The sequence below is a fragment of the Poecilia reticulata genome, chromosome 9 (genome assembly GCF_904066995.2).
Source record: "Poecilia reticulata chromosome 9, P_reticulata-male-v2, whole genome shotgun sequence".
Classification (NCBI taxonomy): Eukaryota; Metazoa; Chordata; class Actinopteri; order Cyprinodontiformes; family Poeciliidae; genus Poecilia; species Poecilia reticulata.
The window spans coordinates 8,913,367-8,939,636 of record NC_088838.1 but is presented as its reverse complement, the minus strand read 5'-3'; the positions used below and the strand labels follow the sequence as shown (position 1 = coordinate 8,939,636).

Here is a 26,270-nt window from a genome sequence, read left to right as displayed (position 1 = left end):
GAATGTTTTAAAATAATTTATTAGGAATTTTAAAAACTTCTTTTTTCCCCCAAAAGGAATAAAATGACAGGGAAAAAAAAAAAAAAACAGAAAAAGTTACAGTGTTGACAAGTTATTTTTTTTCAATGAAACATTTAAAATTCCCGCAGCAGGTACAGAGAGTGTATCAAAATGTAAAACCTGGTTATTTTGTAGATCAAGAGTGCTTTTTTCTTTTCTTCAGCTAACATTTAAAGGAAAACGTAAGTTTATGGTGAACAGCCAGTGCAGCATCCTAGTAGCTCTCGTTTTGGTCTACAAAAAAACCCCCCAAAAAAACAGATGTCACATTGCTACAGACTTACCTCCAGTGGATATGCAGTGCTGGAAGGTGCGGACGGCGGGGTTTACTATCCGCACCCTGATATAGATGTTAATGTACTAATAATAAAAAAATAAAAAAGAACAGAAAAATCTGATTAATATTTCACATTTTGCAAATGCCCCCCCAAGAAATACAGCACATAGCACACTGGAGACCAATGTGCATCAAACCACATGACACATTCACGTGAAAATCACGGAGCGGTCCCCGACTCACGACAGCTCCTGCATGCAAAGTCCTTCACATTTTCCTTCGCAAAACATATCATTGGATATTAAAAATCAGGTAAAACAACATGATAATGTAAGAAAACAGCATGTTTCCTGACAGGAGTGTTTTCACACCCTCACCTCCCAAAAGCAGAAGGTGTCATTCCAGACTAGGCCTCTTTTCCTGCTGAACTCAAAAGTAAAAGCGTCTCATCTCCAAGGAAGCCGTCGTCAACCTGACACATGATTTTACAAATGTCTGGAGAGAAACGCCGTGTAGTGGCTGGTCTCATGCTGACAGACGAACTGAAATGTTCTTGACCTCCAGGCGGGCTTTAAACTCGTAACAGGTAAGATTTGCCCCTCCCCCCAAACACACACACACTTTCTCCAAAAGCCTCCAACCTCCCGGACACCAAAATCGGCAGAGCCCTGCCACCTGGAAATCAGTCGTATTTACAATATTTTACAAAATATTACAGTTCCTAAGGATAAGGAAGTACAGATGTAGCCATGTTTTTGGCAACCCAGGTAAAAATGTGTAGAAATCCTTAAAATAAATTCATCTATTGTGGCAGAAAAATATTCTCACGCTGAAGAACAGATAAATATCCAAAAACAAAGAGTTTTGAATGAAACTGACAAACATAATTACTGCTAAATCTGAAAATGCCATTTAATAAATCTGAAAAATTGAATTAAATTTTTTTTTAAGTTGATCAGTGCTTTTTTGTTGTTTCTGTAAATATTTTGTGAGTTTTGTTCCTCTATGCCACTCTTCAAAATGGGAAAGACAAAAGATAAAATACACTTGGTGTAGGGCGGATGTGGGGCGATACGAGTCAGGAAAAAGGGATAAAAAAATGTTTAAACAGAAATTATTGTTTAAGACTTGAAGTCAGAGCATCTTGGCATCACCATGTCACCATAGCAACCACCAGACCAGGTGTCTGTAACCTTTAAAATCTACCCAGGAACCATTTCTGCCCTCAGTCCAGTTGAATACATCAGGTTTAGATATTATCTGACCTTTTTAAAAAAATAAAAATAAAAACATCTTGCAACCTTTGAAAAATACCTACTAAAGAAAATTTGTCATAATTTTTTTAAAAGAAACCATTTAATTCCTGTTTATATATATATATATATATATATATATATATATAAAGAAAAACATCAAACTGTCAAAAAGATAATGGCTACATTATATGGACTGTTGATATTTGCAGTTTCCAGCTAAAACAAGAAAAATTAAATCTAAAAAATAAGTAAAACTTTCAGAGCCGTGGGAATCAAACGTAATTATTCCATGAAGAGAAAATGAAAACTCACTAAAACCTGCATTTGTTTACATATATTTTTAAAACTTCAGTTGTTTCTTAATCCTGAACTAGATGCTATTTACATATCCACACTTATTTGGTGGATGCACTTTTCTTTTTCTCCACCCAACAAATAGATGTACTCAAATTACAAGTTGGATTTTTCTACGTTCTTCGGTGTGAGATGATACCGCTGCGTTAAAAGATTATTATAATTTAAAGCTTTTTACATACTTTTCCTGGGGCCCAATAAGTCTGTTCGCACTGTTCGACGGTAAGTAGTGTAACAACTCATGGTTAAAACCTACCAAGATATACAATTCCTGGCATTATTTCAAAAGAATTAGTATTACGTGTTGACATTCAGTGTAAAATAGAGAAATGTACAGTCATTTTACAGCTTCAAAACAAGCATGTTGGAGATCTAAACTAGCCTTCTCTCAGAGAGATCATTTTTTGGAGAGGACAAGTAGCTAAATAAAATACAGTTAAAACATAAAAACAGCATGACAAAAACAATGACAAAAATACAGCATTCGAATGTGTTGCTATAACATGTGATAAGTTTCTTTCTCTTTTTTTTTAAAGTTTGCTTCATTTGCAAAAAAGGTGGAGTTTAGTGAGGTGTCAGTAAGGTGGGCAGGACGCGGCTGACACCGGTCAAGGTGGGGCGAATGTCCGGCCGCCCGAACGCAGCAGAGGAGACGTGGACTGGACAGAGACGGACCAGATCAGCTCCGACGTAGCTTCAACTCCTTCCAGCCGTCAGTCTACGGCTCTGCACTGACACACAAAGCAGAGCCGGATTACTCACGGGTCGGCCGAACCGCGGCCGTCTAATGTGCTGCGCCTCGAGAGGCGGGAGCTAGTGCGGCGGACCGACTCACGCTCTCAGTGATAGCCGTTAGTGAAGGCGGTGGCAATCAGAGGGCCCTGTGGGAGCAAGCACGCCAGGTTAGAGTTTGCCGTTAGACAAAATGAGCACTTTGTTTTTAATCTCTTTTAATGTGTAGAATTATTAAAACAGCTGCTGCACCACAACAAAAAAACAACCCGTGCGGTTTGGTTGAAGAGGTGGTGGTGTTAAACAGAAGACCAGGGGTGCACCGATTGCAGCCATCAGGCCGATCACCGATCTCTAAAAAGCCTCACCTGCCGATTAAGATTTTGGCAAATTTATTTGTCTGAAAAGTCGTAGATATAGCAACAACGTTGGTAAAGTTGTCAACTGTAAGGTGACAATTGTTAACCATGAATATAGTAGGGCTGGACGACGTGACTGAGAAACTTATCACGATGTAAGGGTTTCATATCAATCGATAGATGATTATTGGTTAATTTTGTTGTTTTAAATATCTAAAATACTGCCAAACCATTATTTATTTTTAGGTAATTTTGAGGGACAGTAACAAAATATTAAACTGCTGCTGCGCAAGTTACTCTACAAGCTGTTGCTAGGTAACCAAAGAGCAACTCAGTTGATACCACCAAGCTTGCTTAGCTAGCCGCGAGAGGTTGAGCAGCTAAAGTTTATCCTCTGCCGGAACATTAGTCGACATCTACGCTAAGAGATAAGTTCTGGAGAAGTTTAAAACTTCTCCAGATATTATCAAACAATATCCTAAGCTAACTCGCAGAGCACTGGAAATGGAAAAGGTTTGGCACAACTGCAAGCCTGCCAAGATACGGACATCCATCTAAACTGAGTGAGCATCAATCAGAGAAGCAGCCAAAAGGCCCACGGTGATCCTGCAACAGCTGGAGAGGTCCAAAGCTGAGGTGCGACAATCTGTTGACCGCACTACTAGCTAGAAAATGTGATGTTTGCTTCCACATGTTTACTATTCACTCCGGTCAGATGGAAGCAGCTAGACTTGGAAAAGTTCATCTCTCAGCAAGACCAACTTAAATCAGAAATGCTCAAATCAAAGCATGTTTATGTGGAATGGTCTACTCCAAGTCCAGACTCTGGGTTATCACAGTTTTCAGATACTGAGTTTGAGCTATTTTTGCAATGAAGAGTTGGCAAAAAGTTTGGGACCTACCCTGAAAGACCGGCAGAGAAAGGTGGAGAGGAGACGCACGTTTTTATTTTTATTACTTTTCAAATTGAAAACCGTGTGCTACTTCCTTCCACTTCGCCTTCACACACCACTTTCTATTGGGGGTTGAAGTAAGATTCCAATAAAATACACTGATGTTGGTGATTTTGCTGTAATAAAAAATATGAAACATTTCAAAGGACATGAATGCGCTGCAGGGGCTTCTATTTCCGTCAAGCCTTCTCCAAAAACACCTATCTATTTTTATGGCAGAACATAGCAACCAGTGCTTCTGTAATTTCAATCCATTCGCCAGCAAACAATTTGCTCGGCAACAGTCGACCCGTTTGGTCTGTCGAGTGAAGCAGCAACCTGCAGGGCTGAAAAGCGATGCAACCTCAGAGCCAAGGACTATGGCTTCTCAAAAAACGGCCACTTGAGGCTGTCTCACCACACCCTTCCAACAATACCATGTGGAGAAGTCCAACGTGTTGTCCTCCGATTACACGTTTGAACTCACAATGGGCCATTCAAAAAAAAAAGAAGAAAAAAAAATTGAAACCACAAGTCAGGCATTTGGATATATATTTTTTTTACTTTTTAACATAACTGTGTCCAGTTATTGTGGCTTTACTTTGGTATTTAATGGTTTTGGGTTAGACGTATTAAACATGTCACAAGAATGATGTCGCACTGTGAAACAAAGAAACTGTAAGCGGTGTGGATTTTCAGAAGTTTATCAAGTTATATTTTTTACCTATGAGCCACTTTCACAGCCTGCTGAGCAGAAATTCACCAGTGAGTCATGGTAACTCACCCCCAAACTGTGGCTGAAGCCGGTGCTGGGGGCCGGGCTCGCAGCGCTGAGGTAGCTGCTCACAGCCGACTCCTGACTGGCCGTCCCGTAGAGGTCAGCCATCGGACCCGGGCTGCTCGTTCCTAGAAATCCTGCGGAGCGAGAAGGGGTGGAACCTGGAAGGGAAAGAAAGCAGCTTCACTGACGGACGACCCGCTAATCGCTGCACTTTATTTGGACTTCTGTGTTCTAGGAATACAATGTTGCACCTCTAACGACTGCTGCCGCCGCTGCCGCCGCCGCCATTGGTCCGTATGCTGTAAGAGGAATGGCTAAGAAGGCAGAGGTGGAAGGAAAAACAAAACAAAACAAAAAAAAAAATCAAGGTTATACATCCCTGGTTCTGAAGAACCTGACATGCAACTGCAGCGTCGCCCACGGATCTCACTCCAGTGACCACAAAATGTCATTTAGCCACACAACAGATCATTTTAGCAGAGAACAATGGAAACCATCTCAGAAACTGTCAGCAATCCTGCCTTCAGATGGAAACCGAGGAGGATCGCCAAACACAAACATGCAAACCAGAAGTGGTGAGGTGATGTGCCGACATGTGGAGTAGCAGACTGAGAAGATGCTGCTTGTAAAGTCCAGAGGAGGGGCTGACTGACCTGTGAGCTCAGGGGGGTGGGGTGAAGTCAGAAGGGGAGTCCTCTCTAAGTGGAACTCTAAAACAGAAACATCAGAGTGCTGTTGAGACACACACTGTCAACAACACGCCAGCAAGGACAACACACACACACACGTTAAAGGCAAGGGAGAAGCCTCGGAGGTGAGGAGCTGAATAAACAGGACGTTAAGAATAAACGCACAAAGCCACTGAAGGACAGAACTGAACCCCACCCAAAAAATGAAAATAAAATTTCTCCCAGTAATTATTCTGAAACGGCAGGAAATAAAATAAGTGTCAAACACAGTCACAAAAGCTAGAGACTCCAATCGGAGTGAGTGATTTCATATTTAAAACGCAAGAGTTCTAATTTTCTTTGGTGGAAATCTAATTTTTAGGGTTATTTCCCAGATGATCAGCACATTCTACTGTAGCACACAGCCACGCCGTCGTTAACACACACACACATCCCCACACACACACTGGTTCAAGCTATGCAACGCCACTCCCTGATATTTACAAGCAGCCATTTACACTCACAGTGTTTCATCTGTGAAGACATGTTTGTATTTGTGACAGTGTGTCTGCTGCCAGCTGTGATATGAAGCTGCTCTTTAGAGTTTAAAATGTGACCATGCAGCACTAAAACTGGGATGAGATGTGAAAAAACATTCAACTTGCTCTTACTGAATCACATGCAAAAGGTATTGCGATTATTAGGGGTGCACCGATTGCAGTTTTTCCAGCCGATAGATCACAGATCTTCTAAATGCCTAGAATGCTAACTCTGAATTTGATTGATTTAATTTTTTCTAAGTTAGCAACATTACAATGACTATCGTGCAGAAGTGACCCAGTGGTAAACCCTTAATCACAGGAGTCAGATGTCAGCCGATCTCTCAAAATGAAGGAAATCAGGATCAATTTCTCAACCGGTCGACTTATCGGAGCACCCCTAGAAAGTATTATCCGAAAAGCTGATTTGTTTTCTTAGCATCTGGTATTAAGGACTAGGAATTACCTCATGTATGATTTTAAAAGCTAATCTTGCAGTGTGTGTGAATAAAACATGATCCTACAGCAGGGCTCTGCAACCTGCAGCTCCAGAGCCAAGAGTGTCTCTTTGGACCTCGTACAATGGATCTTTAAAAGTTAAAAATGATAAATATCCAGCTAATGTTTTGTTTTAGAATATAGACACTAGCAAGTGCAGGTTTTAGTATTTTTTTCAATTTTTTAAATGTAATAAGTGCATTAAACTACAACAGAATGACACTGAAGGCATCTAGTGTCATTCAAAATAAAGATTTTTTATATAATTTTTCTTGTCATGAGTTTGGAAGCTATATACTTTTATTTTTATGTAGTTATATCAACGTCCCATAGAAGAAAATGCATCCATCCTCTTTTAGCAAAGAGTTTTTGTTTTAAAATCCAAAAATAGGAAATAAAATTGTGATGCTTTAAGAACACCACATTTCCGGCAGCAGTGATTGTTTACCACAAATGAAAGCTGTCTTTTTGTGACTAAAGATGTTTTATTTAGTTGGAATGAGGGTGAAAAAAATTGCCCTTTGGATTGTTAAGGTTGCAGACTCCTGTCCTGAAGTCATGTTGTAGTAATAATGCAGGACATCTAAATACACAGGCACTCTGGGAGCAATGTTACCAAAAAACAAAGTGTGTTTGTGTCGTCTTAAACTTATAAATCAGGACTATAATCGCTCTACTGCTGGGAATAAGTTAGACCTTAGAGATGCACTGAGAAATCAGCTGGTGGCTGGGATCGGGTGATTTTCAACTCGATTGATCCTGAGCAGATGTTTTTCTGATCAGTGAACGCCCCGGGCTAACAGGTCAACATCGTTGTTCATGAGAGAAGACGACTCAAGTTATCCAAATGCACAAAGATATATTAACAAAAAACATGACGTTGCGGTTTATTCTGGCCGTGACAAAGTGAGTTTACAATTTAAAGCAGATAACAGGAAGGTTGAACATATTACAACCAGTTTGCTGTTCATCCTTTCATCCTGGTACGTCAAAAATATCGGAAGCCTTTTGGAAATTAAGTAACAATCTGCAGCCTATACAACACAACTATTAACAAAAGATGCCACTTCCAGTTTAACGCATCAGATCTGTGATCCTTTGGTTTGAATTTTAATAAAACAGATTTACAGTGACTGCTCTGCGACACACACACACACACACACACACACACACACACACACACACACACACACACACACACACACACACACACACACGCGGCTTTACTCCACCCCTAACATGAATAATTAATGACTGCCAACAGCAGCAAGGCCATAAAAACTGATTTAAATGCAGTTCTTATAGTCTTCAAAGAGGTCAAATAATTACAAAATGTTAAAAACACCACTAATCTGATCAGTGCATCTCTAAACATTTGTCTGTTTTAAACAGCTGCTGAAATAGACAAAATATGGCAATTTTCACTGGATTCTTTTAAATGTCTACAACTTTTACTTATTACCTAGGAAACCCAGTGAAACCACAGCCTGGTGTCTGGTAGCATTAAACAAATGACGCCTCTCACATTCACATATTCAAACAGTAAAGTTAATTATTTGGCTGACATTTCTTCCCTTCTTTCACTTTTGTCCAAATGACGGCATTTCTCCTTTGTAGTGGTAGACACTGGGAAATGTTACGCTCTTGTTCTGCACCTGGTGTTTATATTGTCATATATACACAATGAATCACAACAATCTGAGTTTTTGAGCAGAAACTTACATAAAAATTCACATATACACAACAACGTAGCTGTCTTACTGTTTTCTCTCTTTTAGTTTTTACGTAAACCAATTTTCTGAGTACCGTTTTTTTTTTTGGCTTGGATTGTCCAAACTATATACGGCCATTTCTTTTATCCATTTTATTCCTGAGTTATTACGAGAGATGAAAACATGTGTGAGCATGCTGTGATTACCAGGGAACTGATAGGTGTATCCAGGAGTGATGCCAGCGTAGCTCCGGCTGGTGTAAGTGGCGGTCTGGAAGCCGGGATAACCTGCAGGGCGCAGAAAAATCTGCGTAAATATCCAGATCCCTCCGAAAAACAATGAAATGCACCGGAAACATTAGCACCGGTGGAGGACGTATTGACTCAACGCTGACGCCTTCATGAGTCTGTGGATGTAATTTCACACTTGTGCTCCGGATTTCTTTACAAGAACTGGAACGGGGAGCTCACTGGTTTAGGCTTCGGTTTCACTCTCAGCTGAACTCACAAAATGCAGATTTTCACTGGATGCAACCTGATCAACGCCTCGGCTACAGGAAACACCAGTAGGCACAAGAAGGTGTTATTTATTTTTCTGAAAAACTGTGAGCATAACTTTTTTTAATGTTCACTTGCTAATTAATGAATGAACTGAAGGACAGAAAGCACTTCTTAGTCTGAACAGTAGGTGGTATCATTGGCATGGTAAGTTAAGTTTCTGGTGCTGTACTATAAAAGAAGAAAATTATAAGATTAGAAATAAATATTTGAATGAAGAAGTGACAAAAAGTTTTTAAGAGCAACAGAGACAAACAGAGAGGTTTTAGGAAAAGCTCCTTCAGTCTGAAGTTGAATTAAAACATTAAATCAAAGGTCTTAAGTGGCCTTTCAACATGTAAAGTGAAAAGCAGGTGACATAACTACTATACAAGTGGAAGAAAAAAATATATAGCTTTTGACATTTATTTTTAGTACTGCAAGGATATATAGTTGCATTAATACTTTCTTAGCTCTGGTTGTGTGTTTAGTTCCCCTGTTTCTAGTTTTTTAGGCTTCTGCCAAGTTTTATTTCAAGATCGTCCTGTATTTACCGCCATTTAGTTTCCCCATCAACTGTGACCAGCTTCCATCGCCTTACTGAAGAAAAACATCCCCACAACATTATGCTGCTACTACCATGTTGTACTGCAGTGACAGTGCGTTCAAAGCAGATAGTTTCCTGCACTGTAACAATTCCCACATTTGGAAAATCATTAGATCATCTTCTTGCTAGCCTGGGACTTTCCACAATGGCCCTTTAGCTAAAAACGATACTAACCAACTACATTTTTAAATGTAGATATATTAATACATGCAAGTTTTAGTAGATTTTTTCCACTTAGAAAACTCTTACAATTGGAATGATGCTAAAATTACCAGTTATATCCTTCATATGTTCTTTAAAAATAACAGCAAATATCAAACATGAAAGTGGAGGGGGTTTTTTTAAACTTAATTTTAACATTTGTAGCTCTAAGCTAGTTTTATTTAGCAGGACTCTGGATTGTTAAGTTTGGTTTATTTCATAGAAGTTCAAACAAATGACGCTGAAGATGATTGCTGGTGTGGCTATAATGTGAATACTTATACAGCAAGGTTGTGTTGCTTTTATTTCTTTTCCACTGGTGGGCACAATTAAATGTAGTGCAGACAGCTACAAGCTGCTGAAGGTGGCGGTGGACATCATCGCTCAGCTCCCCCAGAGACGTCATGCGACCTTTAAGGCGGCGGAAACGGTCAGCCTCACGTGAGCCGCCACGTCCTTCCTGTCCCGATCGATAGCAACTCACCCAGCATACCGATCCCTAGCATGAAGGCGTCCATCCCGTAGGGCATCACCCGAGAGCGCCCCCTGGCCGAGCCGGTGGGGGACATCACCTCCTTGGGCTGAGCTTTCTTACACTCCACCTGTTTTGATGGGAACGGGGGGAGAGGGGCCAGGAATTAAATTGGCACTGCTCGTTTTTCTGACTGCCGCGGGGCGAGCTGCTCACCATTTTGTTGTTGATTTCGTGGAAGTGGATCTCGCAGACCTTCTCGACCACATCCTCGTTCTCGAATGTCACGAATCCGAACCCTGACGAGAGGAGAAACAAGAACTTGTAAAAACACACATTCACACGCACAGACACACTAGGCCTCTTCTGTACAGTAGGAGAGCTAATAGCGTGCAGTAATTAGCGCTGTAATAGCCGCTTAACACATTGGCCCCCCTCCCCCACTTTCAACGCTGCTATTTTGCACTCATCCTTGACCCCCAGCCGCCCCCACCCCCTCCTTCTTGAGCCAGAAGGACTGGGCAAAGCTGGTAGGTTGTCATAATCGATCAATCCCAGGGTGGGGAGGAGGTGCTTAAGGAGGCTTTATCCTGATCCCGATTAACAGACTGGCTAATTAGACTAGCCCCGTTTGTCTCCTCCAGCTCAGCCCACAGGAAGGAGACTCTTGTGGGGGAGGGAGGGGGATCAATAGCCACCCAGGAAGGGCTTGGAGGAAGAGCAGTAAATATGGAGAGCAAGAGAGGAGCGCAGGAGAAACGAGCGAGCGGATCAGGTCGGCCTCGTCTCACCTCTGTGCCTGTTTGTGGTCTTGTCGAACATGAGCATGGCGTCGTCGACCTGGGGGGGACACAAACAACACAGGGTTTTTTAGCAAGGCTCTCCGTCCTGCCACGCGGCATATTGCCTGACCTCAGCCCTTCTCAAGTTCTGCAGGGAGGCTCAGCAACAGATGGACAGAGTGGAGGAAGACTGGGGAGGGGGAGGAGGAGGAGGAGAGACAGGTTACAAAGTGGTGGTCCGGGGTGGGAGGGAAAAGACAGGAAAATATGTTCACAACAGTTCCCAAAACGTATGGTAAAAAAGTTGGAAGCGGCGTTGTGAATGTCCCCCCACCCCTTACATGTGCCTCTCTTCGCCCTGCTAAAGTTTTAGATCTCCATAGTAACTGTAACAACAAGGTCCTGTAGAGAAGAAACAAATAAAAAAAATAAATCCCCTTCAACCAACATCAAATATGCTTTTATGAATGTCGGGGAGAGAGCCAGAGAGACGATGAGGGCCGCAGAGAGAAACGGGGAGAGAGAGAGAGAGAGAGAGAAACGATGCAAACAAGAAGCCAGTCACAGACGGAAAGGTGAATCCAGCAGGTGGAGACTCGATGAGAGCGGAGAGAGCTGATAGCGAGAGGAATGGCAACAGGTGGAGATACGGTGAAAGAGAGTACAGAGAGTCCTGTAAGAGGGAGAAAGATTGGGTCAAAGAGGGAAAAAAAGAGCGAAGAAACAAAGGCAGAGGGAGAACAAAGAGGCCTGCAGGCTTTGTTTGTTGGCACAGTCAGCCAAAAGTCCTCCTCCTCTTCTCCCTTTGACCTCTCCCTTCGGCCCGGCCTCCCTTTATAGAGCAAAGACACAGGTGTCTATTCAACACACACACACACACACACACACACAGAATCTTATGTCAGAGTTGACCCAATCTTTCAGCTGACAGGTCCAAACTTCAGGCTGGACGCAGAGGTACTTGTAAACATTTGGTAAATTCATCTGCGCTACTGCTCTATATTAAGTTTACTGGATAAGTTCCCCCAGAATAATCTGTCACAGTCACATAAGAGCGTTAGTGATAGGACACTCTGTGTGTGTGTGTGTGTGTGTGTGCGTGCGTGAACCCCTGAGGACATTTTGCCCACAGAAAGGTCAAAGGTGAGTGAAGAGTGTGGTTGTGAAAGGGGACCTTTCAAGCAGCTTCTCAAGTCAATGTTTGCTTCCATCCTGACGGTTGCTCATTACGTCCAGGTTCGCCTGTTTCGTCTGGTTTTGATTCAGTGGGGAGAAAAATCATCAGAATTTGGAGCAATGAAAACTGGCCCAGAGAGTGCTGACTAATGCACACTTGCTGCTTAATAGGGTGCGATAACATAGCTAGAATAAATCCCAGCCTAACAAGGTTTCTCCTGTCTCCTGTGAAGTAAGAACATGAGCTGAGGCCTCACACAAATCCCCCTGAAGGATGTAAACAACAACATTAAACAGCCGCAAATAGAGTCGATTCCACCTCCCTGGCTATACTTTTATTCTTCAAATGGCGCACGGCCAAACAATATTCCCTCTCATCCCCTTTTCTCTTTTCCCTCCCCACCTCTCATCTTCCCTGCCCATCCCTCTCCGCGCTCCTTTGTCCTCACCAGGACGGGACACAAAAGGTCCAGTGAGGCAGTCTAATCAGGAACTTCCATGGATGGCTGCAGCCCACATTTCACCGGCCATCCCTCGATATACCTCTCGGCGAAAATTCATCTCGATGTTATGATTGAGGAGGGAGCGGCGAGGAGCTCGGGGCCGTATAGCTTCTGGCAGGGAAAATAAAGTGGCGCAACACGGCATGCTGCCTAAAAGCGGCCCCTGTGTCTAAGCGTTTAAAAAGTTTGGACGACTTTTTCAGTCGGGTTTAGTAGCGTGTCGTCGGCGTAGAAGAGAATCCCATCACGATCGACTAATCTGTTGATGCTCATGCTCAATGTGGGAAGGAGAACGATTAGGAAAGTGGCGTCCCATATGCCGATAACTTTTGAATAAACTGGCAAAATACTTGCATTGCTTTGTTTAGAGGTATAATAGCCCTGGTTGCCCCCGCCCCCTCAAACCACACCAACCCACAGTCGCCCCATCTTTGCCCCAGTTCCCTCTCCAAAGTAAGGCCCTCCCTCCCCGGAGCCTTTGTGAGTCCATCATCCATTCTCCGCCTTGCACAGTTGAACTGAATTTCGATGTGAAGTTCAGAAAAAGTTCAACAAAAACCCAGATTTCCACAAACATAAATTTGGAATCTTGAGAGAAGTTTGTTGAGGTCGATTCAACTTGTTGTTCATTTGTTTTATTATTATTTATATAAATATGTTAAAAGCCCACCCCTAACTCAGCCAGCGGACTGATCCTAACACCCACCTCATCCCTTCTCCTTCAGAACAAAAAGACCCTTACCCACAGAATTACTTGGGGACAATGGGCGAGCCAGGTCACCACGGTAACGGGCCAGAAGGGGGTTGTGGGTAGTAGCAGCTGTTACATCAGATTAATTCAGATTCTGATAATCCCCCCACTTCTTCTTCACCATCACCACACGCTCTGTACAAAACTTTCCAAGCCCCCCACCCCCCCCCCACCCAACTCCCTCTGCTGCTACCTCTTTCAGCCCCCTCTGCCCCCCGCCCACCCCTAAGTTTGCCCGTCGCCTCATTATTTCTTCCTTTCCCCATCCTTTCGCGCCCTCCTCGTCCTCGCAGTAACTCTTTCCTCTCCAGGCACCTGCTTGACTCGAAGTGAAGTTTTTCTCAGAGCGAACTGCCAAATTGCTGTGATGTGCTTCGACTTTCTAAGCTGTTGATTTGTTTCTGTGCTGATGCCACATAGAAACACTTGGAATTTTTTTTTTTTGTATTTCAAACAACCACGGCTTTCAAGATCTCTAAAAAAAATAAATAAATGTCACTCACCTTGCCAAACTGATCAAAGTATTGCTTCACGTCTTCAATGGTTGTGTTCACTGACAGGCCGCCCACAAAGATCTTCTTGGTTCGAGTCACCAGCTGAAAAGAAAAGGAACAAATCACAAGTTAGGCTTGTTAAACGTACATGGATTTCTACATAAATTTGCATATTTCATTTTGAGACTGCATATACTTCCATACATCTGGTAGTTTTTCTAACATTAAACAAAAATGTTTTGTTCCACATTTGTTAAAGCTGTCACCGTGCCGCGACAGAATGATACGAGACATTTGAATAGAAACTTGACAAGACTTTCACAGTTGTCAGCTTTTTTAATAGTTATTCCGCCTCTTTGAACCAAGTTTCAGCTCTTGAAAGTATATTTTTTTAATCTTTAAAAATAAAAACAGAAAAAAAGTATATTTTACCAATAGAATAGGAAAACTCATAACTTTTTCCACATTTGGGTTTCAATTTTTTTTATTAAGACTTCCAAAATTATAAACTTTTTCAGACAGCATAGGAACACTTTCTAAGAATGTTTTATTGGACTCTGTGCTGGACTTGGATATTTTGGTAGTCTGTAAAACATGCAAAATATGCAGCCTGAAATGGGACAACATGGAGTTCCTTCTATGTGAACGGATCTCAGAAATAAACTCTCTTTTGCTTTAATTTATCAAATTAAAACTTACGGGTAGCAAGACCAAAGAGTTCTGTATTCTTTTATAAAAGACTGACTAAACAAGCCAACAATTCAAAAAATGTAGAAGAGAAAACTATATTGCCAAGATTGTTGTTTGCACTTATTTGATTAAAAAACAACAACAACATTTTAATAAGATAGAAACCAGAGATGTGACAAACATTGCAGCAACAACTTTGAAAGTGTCACTTTTCTTTGAGTTGCTTTACGTGTAAGACACCAACCTACATTCCCATGTTGGACTGAACATTAGCAGGTCAGTTTTTGGCTGATTTTTTAATCTGGAATGTTTTGATTTAAAGCCCAAAAATTGTTGCACATTTGATGAGTAAAATCCAGGTGACATAAAGTTGAAACATGCTGGTGGATCTGTTGGCTACAGAGACAGAGGAGTCTGCCACTCAGTGGCACCTGCTGTTGGATAGTTTAATGAAAGATGAGTTTTATGTAAACAAAACTTTTGGATGATTGCTGCAGGAATATTAACTGAACAGAGCCCTCTATATATACACCCAACACTCTACCGAAGATGAACGAGGAGTTTCACCTTCAGCAGAAACAGGAAGGCTAAGGAAGTTACTATATTATATTTAAATCTCCATCTGTCAATCCGTGTATAGGATCTGGAAATGTTGGCAACTTGACGCAAAGTATAAATATTTACATGCTAGAAAATAGTCTGTTGCGTTTAGCAATGCTAACTGTGCTAACAGGGCGAGTTGCTGACAAACATTATTGAAATATTTTTTTTAAATGTTCACCTCAAATGTTCTTGACTTCATAACAATGTTACTGAACATTTTTATTGCTGGATGTGGCAACTTTCCACCATTTTATACGTTAATAAAACCACAGAGTGAACAACAAAAATGTTAAATTTTTACTGTTTTAAAGTTTTGACAAATGTCAGCTTACTTTATAGCTAATTTATAACTCAAGTTGAGCTGTGATTCCATTCCTGTTTCCATCACTGTAAACTCAAAAACAGTCAAATAACCAAAAAGATCACGTCTGACATAGTTTCTGCTCGATTACGAAATTACAAAATTACAAGTTACAATTAAGAAGAAATAGTTGCCATGAACAGAAAAGATTACAGATGAGCATTTAAAACCGGAGTTGAGAAGGTTTTTGCCCAGATAAACTGTTGTGCGATGGCAGCGGTGCTCGTGTTGGTCAGATTATGCCGCATTAGCTCTCGTAAGATACTTGAAATACTCAACACACACAAACCAGCTGGAAACAATTTGCAACAGGAGGAGACATTTCAACTCACCTTGGGCTGAGCTCTCCGAGGGAACGCCACCTTTGGGTCGATCTGTTGGAGAAGATACAGAAAAACAGGGAACTGCTTAACGACGGCCCATGATACAGAAACCTCTGGCATCAGAACATTCCCTTCTTTAAATGGTTCGAAATAAAATTGTAATCCGTCTTTTCCCTTTGTTTTAACTCCCGCGTCGTCTTTGGTGAACAGCACCTGATTTTTTTGGACTCATAATGCACGCCATTAAAAACGACACCTTGAGTGGATCTTGATTTAGAGCATTTAAGCTCATTTAAATAAATTAAGCTGTTGGGAATCTTTTCTGAAAAAAGTCTGGTTAATTCTGAGTTCTCACCTCAAGAACAAAGCAAACGACTGAAGCATTTTGTCGACATATTAAAGAGAGTAACTCCTGTCAAAGTAGTGCTTTCTGACACATAAATAGAAACATGTATGTGGTTAATGCCCCTTTGAAGCACATTGTTAATGACTGAAAACATGTGAATAGTACGAACCTCTTCTTAATTTGAAGTGATTATGGATCTGAAGTCATTTGTGATTTGTTTTGTTTTTGTCTTTAATCTTTTCTCCCTCCATCATCGTAAAATGCACCATAACATAAGAAAATTAGCACAGAGTTTATTTTAGGGCTTAGTAAAGATTTTTTTAATGCAAACTTCCAAGCAGTTCAATTCAAAAGAGACATCTTAAATTATTGTGAAAATTATAAAATGCGTGAAATAAAGTTTTTGTTTATAAATTCCTGGAATGTGTTTCTATTTATTTATTTTATAAATAATTCAAAACGGATAATGAAACCTGAGATTGTTTGTTTCATTAAGTCTGCACATGTTAATTTTCCCTTTTCATAATTCAGGAGAATTTGTGCACACATGCGGGCGCTCAGGTGGATTGCCTGGGAACGTCGGCCTCTCTCATCGCCACCGTGTGACATGTGATCTCATGGAATCTCACATGGGCGCCACAAACACAAACGCGCCTCACCTCCTCGGCGAGGAGGGCCCAAAGCGTGTCAGAGGGAGGGGGCTGGGAGGAAAAGACAGGAGCTGCCAATCACGCCACGACGACGGTAGAGCGACCAAGTTTTGGGGTTTGTTCGATTTTTCGCAAAACATTATCGTTGATCATTCTGCTCTTTTTCCAGGGGATCCGAATCCTCCTCTGTCTTGTAGTTCCTACTCGTCACTCCCAGAAGAGTGGACAATTAAAGCTGCAGTATGCAACTTTTATAAAAATACATATTTTTTTTAACATATTTGTTAAAACTGTCAACATGTCGTGAGAGTATAGTATGAGATAGATAATCTGTGAAAGAATCAAGCTCCTCTGGCTTCTCCCAATGCTAACTACAGAAATACACAGCGCAGTCAGAAACAACCAATCATAGCCAGGAGGAGGGACTTAGCGCTGTCAACCAGCTTACCCCTTGCTGCCTGCTACGCTACAATTTTTCCTCATCAGCAGAGCCTGTCGTAAATGCTAAGGCTAGTTAGCATGTCCACCAATGATGGCAGATAAACAGCTTTCCTGTAACAGCGAGTTGTTTATCCTCCTTTAACAGAGAGTGTACACGAGATTGATTGACAGCGCTATCTTCCTCCTGGTTCCGATTGGTTGTTCCTGACCGAGAGCGGCACATTTCTTTAGACGGCATTAGTAGAACTGGGAGGAGATCATCTGTCTCATATTATACCATCAAAACAAAAGGAAATTTTTAGTAAATATGTAATGTTTTTTTTTATTTTTTTTTTATAAAAGTTGCATATTCCAGCTTTAGTTTTTGTGTCACTTATCTAAACATTTCAATCTTAAAGTCACAACAAGCAGTGGAGAGGCCCACTGATTGGAGAGAAAACCACACCATGCCATGAAGATGCAATCACAGACAGTCTGTAAAACTGAAATTTGAGACCTCTATATTAGTCTATGCTGGTCTAATAGAGCTAGAGAACAACTAGACTACGCCACACTGTACTGCTGTTACACTAACAGACGGTACAGTACAGTGCTATGATTAGTCCTTAACCATGAAGAGGGTAGAGTTGAACTACAACAGACTGCTAGAGCCTCTATGGTAAACCGCATGCGTTTACCAGAGTGAGGGGCATCGGTGATGCTTCTAACCAGAGCTGACGACACCGCGAGTTGTCAAAGAAAAACAAATGATTTTCTCTTTTCTTACTTCTGTTCTAGACAGCAGAGTGAAAACCACTAAATGCTAATTACTTTAGGATCAGTTGCAGAGTCTACTGTTTAGTCTCTATTGGTGTCTAGACTAGTCTGATAGTCACCTCCGGTCACCAACCCTTCCTGATGTCCAACAATCCTGTTTGCACACACACACACACACACACAAACAGAAGTCAAACAGGTGGCAGCGCACAACACATCCGAGGGCTGGGGATAATGGTGGACATGAAACAGATACAATAAACTCCTGAAGGATATCAGTTTGTTGTGTAGAGGAAAAAAAAAAAAAGATGTCTGTCTGCATATCTGTCTAGTTTAGAGCCACATTTGACCCTTATGATCATCTGCATTTGTACTTACCAACAATGTTTGCATGCAAACAATTAACATCAACTTGCTTTGTTCTTGAAAATATGTTTTTGTGTATTTGTTAAAGCCGTCACTATGTCCTGATAGTATAATATGAAAATTACTGAGGTAACCAACCCCGTTTCCTCCCCGTTTTTCTACTGCCATCTGCAGAAATAACCAATCAGAGCAAGGAGGAGGGTTCTAACATTGTCAATCATGTTGATAAATGGCCTGCTCACACCCTCACCGTTGCTCTTTGTTATTCTAGATCTCCTTCCCTACACCCTTCCCTACACTGGGAATGATAAGGCTGGTTAGCATGGTCACGAATAACGTCGGATAAACAGCTACAGTAAACTGGAAATTGTGAGCAGCACGTACAAGAGCATGATTGACAGCACAAAGATTTGTCAGTAATGCTCCGAGTTGTTGTTTCTGACTGGGAGTGGTGTATTTCTGCAGATTGCAGTGGGACCACACAGCAGAGGTGCTTGACTGTTTTCATTAATCATCTGTGACATTATCAACATTTTAATATGTAGAAAACATTTTTACAAAAGATAGCTACTTCAGAAAAATAAACAAAACATATTCAACTACTTGAATACTTGAAAGTTTCCACAATGTATCGTCTGTCGCCAATCGTTTGTACATTTTATTGGGATTATATATATGGCACATAAATAATCACTGAATAAAATAAAAACATGTTGAATGCATTGATATTCACAACTTTTATGCTGATACAACTACAAAAAGAAAATCATTGCCTTCAGAAGCCACTTATTATGAAGCAGAATCCATCCGTGAGTGAGTTAATCTGAGTAATAAGATTAAATGTGGCTTTTCTGTGAAGGCCTCAAAGGTTTGTTGGAGAACAAAAAGCATCATGAAGACCAAGGAACCCAGCAGAAGGTTATGGACAAGCTTAAAGCAAGGTTTTGGTCAAAGACCCAAAACAGAATTTTCTTTGGGCCCACAAGTAAAATGCTATGTTTGGAAAAAAATAAAAAAATAAAAAAACCTTGAACGAACTATTCCCACAGTGAAAATGTGGCGGTAGCATTATGCAAGCATGCAAAGGGATGCTGATCAGAGTTGATGGAGCTAAATGCAGGTTAATCCTGGAAGAAAACCTGTTAGAAGCTGCTAATGACTTCAGACTCGCCTTCTACAAGGAACGTAAACCTCCAACAAAGGCTATGGCGGAAAGAGTTAGGCCAGATGTGTCCAAACGTTTTGCCCCTGTGGCCAAAACCGGTTAAATCAAACCACAAAATTCAGTACATTTAAAATTTTAAGTTTATGATTCATTTAACAATTTAAGCTTATTTTTATTAACTACTAAAAACACATGAAATGAAAATAAAACAAATTAAATGTAATTTAAAAAAAAAAACATTTTATTGCCTAATTGTAGTAACAGTGTGCATTGAGTGAACTCTTGACCATTTGAAGCAAAGGATGAATATTTTTACATATAGATTTTTCATCTGAAATGCAAACTGCATATTTTTGTACAGTTTTGGTTTAATTACTGCTCTGAGTCTGTCGCTTTAGGAAATGTCCTTTTTCATAGTTAGTTCACTTCAGTTAATGATTCATCGATTATGAAGTTATTTCAATAATCAATCTGATTAATCATCTCAGGCCTAAAATCCATTAACCCTTGAAGATCCAAAACATAAAGGCCTTGCAAAAAAAATAAAATAAAATCTTTGGTGGTCATAAGTTGTTTTTCATTTCGTTGACCAAATTTTTGCCGTTCTTGATTTGTGGTTGAGGGGAAGGGTTGGGTGGGGAGCGATCATCAAAATTATTTCAAGGGGCCACCAATGGCCCCCTAGCCACAGTTTGGACACCCCTGTTTTAGATAAAAGGGTTGTAATGGCCTAGTCAAAGTCCAGACCTAAATTCAACTCAGAGTTTGTGTTTACAGATGATAATTTTACATACGAGAATGGGCAGAATAAAAAAAAGAAACGTTGTTTTCCAGATACGCATAACAAAACAGTTGCAGTACACTTGCTAAAAGGAAATTGGGGAATGGGGGGAAGCAGCATCATTTCCCCTCCATTTTTTTCAGTAGTGTTTTGTTCCTGAAGTAAATAGAAGTTTTACCGAAATTAAACGTTTACAGCATAACGTCACAAAGACCTCACTGCGTTTAAACCTGTGTGGCAAGGTAGCAGAGCAGGAGCTGAAGCTAAGTCCAAGAGAGGTTTATAAAATCAGGGCAATCCCCTCTGACAGGCTACATCCCGGCTATACGCAACAGTTGGCCCACGGTGTCGCCTGCCACAGCCCGGGCTGGGAACACACTCTGCGCAACCTGCCGATTGGGCAACAGCACTCAACATCTCGGAGGAACAACTCGAGCTTGATGACTCCAATCCTATTAGTGAGGAGAGCTATAGTAATCACAGATGGGGTCATCCCACTCATCCACCCCCACTAGCAGCACTTTTTTTTTCCCTGCTCAGCTCGGTATGGGAACAGACTGGGGGGTTGGTTGTTACAGAGACACTGATGCGTCTTTGTGCTAAACTCTTAACTGCGCAGGAAACTTTGTCCTACAAAGGTTTAACTCTGCAACGGTCGTCTCTGACTTTACAAACAGCGGGAAGCTGCAAGGACACCCCTCACCAAACCTCCCGAAAGGGCAACAAGCTGCGCATTAGTTGCATAAATCACAGCAGACCTAGCCCGCCATATAGCACACTGGTCAGAACCGGTCCGCATCTGTCCTCCAACACAATAAGCCCCAATAAATTCCTGTGCAGCACTGTACTTGCGCTTTAGCCTCGCGGCTGTGCAAAGCTCTTTTAATTCCAGTGCCGGAGTGGTTCACTCGGTCACAGCGTGGCACATTCTTTCTGTTGCCACTGGAGAACTTCTCTCTCTCCTCCCTAACAGGATAACCTGCCTGCATGGCGGTGTGGTGGGGGGCAGCGCAGGGCGAGCAGTCTAAAAAGACCTACTCTACTCACCATCCAACCCCTGTGATTGATCACTGAGCCTTCTCCTCGCCCTGCTAACGGAGGCCACTACAGACCTCCCGGCACACTTGAAACACAAAGCGTTCACACTTTTTTTTTCCCCACATTTTGTCAGGTTATAACCACAAACTTTGTTGGAATTGTGTGCAACAGACCAACGCACACGGTAAATTTATGCATTTCCTTACAAATAAAAACTAAATAAAGACCCTGTAGCTCCAATACATCCAAACAAAACTAGTTATTTGGGTGAAAAAGGTTGTCCTGCTCAGATGAAACTAAAACTTTCCGCCATCTCGCCATCCTCACTAGGAGCTCGATTGGGCAGTTATCGTTTATAGTGATAAATTTCTTGTCGTGATGAGATTTTTGATTTATCGTCGTCACGATAAATTCGAGCTAATGTAAAAAAAAATAAATAAATTTAAAAAAAGACCAAGATGTTATTGTTAGCATTTTCTCCACTACTTTTTCCACCAGAGCATCAATTAATATCGGTAACTGAATGAAGTCTCTATATGCAGGTTAGTGACATAAACCTCACTTCTTTAAGTATGTGGCATCGTATTTTAAATAGGAATGTTTTTCCACACACATAAAAATGAAATAACATGCATCGTTTTTCTTTAATTACACATTTATGCACTATGATGTGTTGGGACAAAACAATGGTGTCCAAATGTTTTGGTACATGCATTTGTGTTGCTGCCTTTACTGTAAAAACACAGAACCAATTTAAAAAAAAAAAAAAGTTTCATTTTTACCTGCTCAACAATAAACTAAACATGAAATATGCTAATGTATTGAACCACAAATCATTTTTTTATGGAAAAGGAGCAATAAATAATTGATCCAACATTTTAACAATGTCTTGAATGAAAGTTCCCAAATTATTTGGGTGGATTATTTTCTTTGTAGAATTTTTTTAATTTATTTTCAGCAACAACAACTGAATATAGAATCACTTTTTCTCTGAAAAAAAAAAAAAAAAAAAAAAGAAAAAGAAAAAGTAAAACTTGCCCATTGACATCAATTACTAACTTAGCAGATGCGCTTTTAGGTCACACTTTGACGTCTAATATATAAAGTTCCAATGAATTACACTGAAGTTTGTGATCGTCATGCACCAAAATGTGGAAAAGTACAAGAAGTATAAAAACACTACAGGTGGGAGAAGTCCTGGCACAGAGATGGAAGTTTTTGTTGCATCTTTGTGATTTAACTCAACATGGTGAGAGGATAAACTTTCAGCAGCATGGCCTCCAGTGTTCAGGGACTCAGTTCCCAGTTCCCAAGAAACGACTGTAAATCATGCGTATTGGTATCTTTTGTCTTTGGTGACAGAGCTGTTCTTCAACTGGAAGTGGGAGCGAGAGGAGGAGGTGGGGGCATCGCTATGGTAATGAGCCCCGTGGTGAGTTAGTGGCGTCCAAACATGATGGCACTACTTGTCAGAGCTGTCGCGCCTACAAGAGACACTAAAGTAATACTTAGCAGCTAGAATCAGTCAGAGCTCTCAATCAAACGGCTTCCGCTCCCCTCACTTTTAAACTCGACAGACACAATCGCTCGTCTTTTGTTAAGTTTGCCACCGTCGCCTTCTCTTGTGGCTCGCACTTATCTCCCAAAGACTCGTGAAGGTGAGTCGCCCAAAGCACAAAAGGGAAAAGCAGAAAATAGCCTGCGCTCATTTCAATACAGTGACCAACCCACCACCAATCACCACTCCCAACTCAGGCAGGGAGGCGGGGGCTGTGGTCCCTATGGTGACCAACAGGCCACATTGTTCCCAGGCCAGCCCACATTCATTACTGACAAAAAAGACACACACACACACACACACACACACACACACACACACACACACACACACACAATCAGTCCGCAGCACAGTCCATTAATACATTTTAAGTTGCAGTTTGTGCGGGTTGAAAAGAGCCCTGAATGAGCCGTGGTGACTTTCCCCCCCCTTCCATTGCTAAACTCGCAGCTTTACTCCGGCTGAGATCAACGGGAAGCTCGCAGGAGTTTTGATTGTCGCTGCTTTCACACCTTGATGGTTTCAGGTTGCATTCACTTGTTCCATTGAGAAACTTTTTGTTAGGCCAATTCCACCCCTTGGGGACAGGAAAGGAGAAAAAAAAAAAAACACAAGTCTTGGTACAGTGTTCTGAGAGGCTCAAAATCAAAGACTGGCAGAGAATGCAATCCTGTCCCGGTTCCCTCGTTTCTATGGAAATTGACACTGGGTGACATTTTCTTGCCTTGTTTGGCAGAAGAGAGACGAGAGAGCACTTTCTCCCATGTGTCGGCTAATGACTTTATCATGTAAAGTGCTCCCATCTGAGGTGCGGCAGCAGATGCAAGCATGGGACCCGGACTGTGTATTAATGGCACAGGAGGACGAGAAAAAAAACAACAAAAAAACCCTCATCAGAACACTGGAAGCCCACAGTAAACACACTAATATTGTAGGAAAAGTTGCACCTTTCAGGAAGATTACTGGAAAAATCCACTAATCAAACATTGAGCCATGGGATTAGCCAGTGCTGGGAAGGAAACACACAGAGAACTCACTGTTTTGGAGTCCAGCTCATGTCTGCTTTGGGCCAAAACTTTGTCCACGCCGGCCTGATCGACGAAGGTGACAAATCCGAAACCCCTGCAGACATCACGGAGGGAAGAAAGCCGTTACTGACGCAGGGACCCGACGTGGATGTCTGATGGTGCGTTTATGAGCAGAGAGGAATCGAGCGGCGGGGGGGTGGGTCAGATAAACTTTCAGCTCTTTTGGCGGGTTGAAGCCGGGGCTCACGGCGGCTCCCTCACCTCGAACGCTTAGTAACCGGATCTCGCATCACCATACACTCTTTCACCTCGCCGTACTTGCAGAAGTACTCCTTCAGGCCCTCTGAGACAGAAACAGAAACGAGACGAGTTTGGGAAGGAGCAGACATGCTGCGAATGAGGTCAACAAGTAGGAGGAGAAGTTTGGAGAATTCGGAAGAGAGAGTCGTACATCTCTCGAGCCCTCGTATGCTTCCTGATCGGATTGCTCTCGAGCTGCAGATGCAATAATCCCCGGTATCCGGCTGATACAAATTTCTGATTTGTTTTGTTTCTTTTTCTTTCAAGTCTGACCTGCCAAGTCTCTTATTTTCATAAAAGCAAAAACACATAAATATATGTGACCTTAGAGATGTAGCAGTTTCGAATCCATCGGAAAATGAAAGAAGTTACTAGATTATCTTAAGTTATGAATCAAAGCATATTTCCTCAGCAGGAGGTGCACCGATCACAGTTTCCTGGGCCAATAACAACTGTTGATTTTTCCACCTATTCCCAGATCTGAGCGGCCAAATTCATTAGTGATTACTTACAATTTTTTTATATACAACACATGTAAGAGAAAATGCGTTTCAATGGAAAATGGTAGCATTTTTAAAGTTATTTCCATTCATGAATCAAGGCATCCATCCTTAGCTCTCATTTGATTTTTAAATAAACTCAAAAATGTGCCTGTAGTTTATAGGCCAAAAAAAGTAGAATTTCTTAACTTTGACACACTAAATTAAAAATCACCAGTAATAAAACCACATTTTATTAAACCCCCAAATGTTATCAAAGCTTTTGGTTAAAGCATTTATAGACTGAATATAGCGGGAGAGCTTAGTTTTTGTGCATTTATTAAAAAGGGAAATAAATTATATATATTTTTAGAATTTGATACGATAATTACCAGTCAGAGCTGTTCAAGGAAACAATGGCTGATTCCAGTTTCCAGCCGAGTAATCGGTGCATCTCTGCTTTAAATAAAACTTTTCAATGAGCTTTATGAATCATGCAGCCTTTGCTAACTCTGAATGGGAGCATTCATTCAACAGAAAATATGAAATTCATTGTAAACGCAACTATAAGCACGTCCCGCTTTCAAAAACAAAAATACACTGCATTGATTTAATCAAACCTGCGCAGTAACAAAAAAAAACAAAAAACAAAACTGAAATCACAGTGACTTTTGAGCAAACATGGAGGTGGAAAAAGATTTACCTTGAGTAGTTTGCCAGCTGAGTCCACCTATGAACATTTTGCTGTGGAAAAAGTGAGAAAATATGCAGATTAACGGAATCAACAAAGCAGCATTCAGAGAGCACAGAGCGCTGCTGCTACTTTCACAGCGCTGACAAAGTTGTTGCTGGGCTTTTTCAGAGGGCTGCAGATGGGTTTTCAGAGAGAAACATCTCATTTTAGCATGAAGCCTCTCTGTGTGGAGGTGTGCAAGTCTAACTCCGCACCTCAGAGCTCTCACAGAAAGCCCGGCTTGTTTTCAGAAACTTTGAAAAACAAAGTTGTCGGGTTTTGTTTTTGTGTTGTTGGGTTTTTTTCTCCGTTACCAGGGGTCGTGGGGGGAGTCCGCGGCGGACAGGCTGCTCTGGCTCCCTTCCGTGTCCATTCCGAGTCCTCTCGGTGTGTGTGAGCCTGCCTGTGTGGGTGGGTGGGTGGGTGTGTGTGTGTGTGTCCGGGCCGAGCCGTGCGGGAGGACAGGCGGAGAGCGAGTGAGAGGAGCTGGGCGGGTTTGGCCCGGGGTGACAGAGAGGGGAGCGGGCCAGATGCAGGCTGGGACAGACTCCACCTCCTTCACTCAGTCCCCGCTGCGGTCCCTCTCTCATCCCACCACCGCTGCCGACGAGGTACGAGGCTCCGGCGTCAAGTTAGACGGAACTAACCATGTCACTTCCGGTTACCCTTTTCAAAGAAAAAGCAAAGTTGGAAAAGTCTTACAACTTACAATGTTTCTATTCAGCTCAGCTGCTTTATTTTATGGAGAATTATGACATTTTACAGCTTTAGATGAAAAAATTAGTCACTCCTCACAAGACCTACATGTCAATAATACCTCCAGTTGGTAAAAAAAAAAAAAAAAAAAAACCTTTAGGTTTTACTACACCGTACTTTTTACTTGCATAATTTTGTTATGAAGTATCGCTCTTATTTGAGTAAAATGTCTGGATACTCTACCTCAGTGTTTCCCAACCCTGGTC

General features: G+C 41.5%; 1 protein-coding gene and 1 long non-coding RNA gene across 4 annotated transcripts; one reads left to right on the top strand and one right to left on the bottom strand.

Moving 5' to 3' along the window:
* msi1b (musashi RNA binding protein 1b) lies at positions 1–26,263 on the bottom strand. Of its 3 annotated transcripts, none has more exons than XM_081610498.1 (16): positions 26,248–26,263; positions 25,623–25,974; positions 25,279–25,319; positions 24,058–24,139; positions 23,806–23,890; positions 15,677–15,718; positions 13,700–13,792; positions 10,776–10,824; positions 10,201–10,283; positions 9,997–10,114; positions 8,375–8,455; positions 5,405–5,461; positions 5,003–5,065; positions 4,755–4,909; positions 2,783–2,828; positions 1–2,673 (listed from the first exon to the last, which is right to left on the bottom strand). In XM_081610498.1, exons 2-15 carry the CDS (start codon positions 25,679–25,681, stop codon positions 2,787–2,789), a joined length of 1,050 nt encoding a protein of 349 aa, XP_081466624.1. In that variant the 5' UTR covers positions 25,682–25,974; positions 26,248–26,263; the 3' UTR covers positions 1–2,673; positions 2,783–2,786. The 3 variants fall into 3 exon arrangements, with proteins under 3 accessions (XP_081466624.1, XP_081466623.1, XP_081466625.1); XM_081610497.1 differs by having other exon boundaries at positions 1–2,678; positions 26,248–26,262; XM_081610499.1 differs by lacking the exon at positions 5,405–5,461 and having other exon boundaries at positions 1–2,678.
* Positions 16,500–17,437, top strand: LOC145552760 (uncharacterized). Its single transcript, XR_014088853.1, has 2 exons — positions 16,500–16,757; positions 16,833–17,437. It is a non-coding gene; the product is annotated as an uncharacterized LOC145552760 (long non-coding RNA).
* Positions 26,264–26,270: the final 7 nt, after the last annotated feature.

Coding starts and splice junctions, on each gene's coding strand:
- msi1b (XM_081610498.1), bottom strand. CDS start 25,681: ATGGACACGGAAGGGAGCCAGAGCAGCCTGTCCGCCGCGGACTCCCCC. Junction 24,140..25,278: donor CAGCTGGCAAACTACTCAAG/GTAAATCTTTTT, acceptor TTTCTGTCTCAG/AGGGCCTGAAGGAGTACTTC. Junction 15,719..23,805: donor ATGAGCTGGACTCCAAAACA/GTGAGTTCTCTG, acceptor CTTCTCCAACAG/ATCGACCCAAAGGTGGCGTT.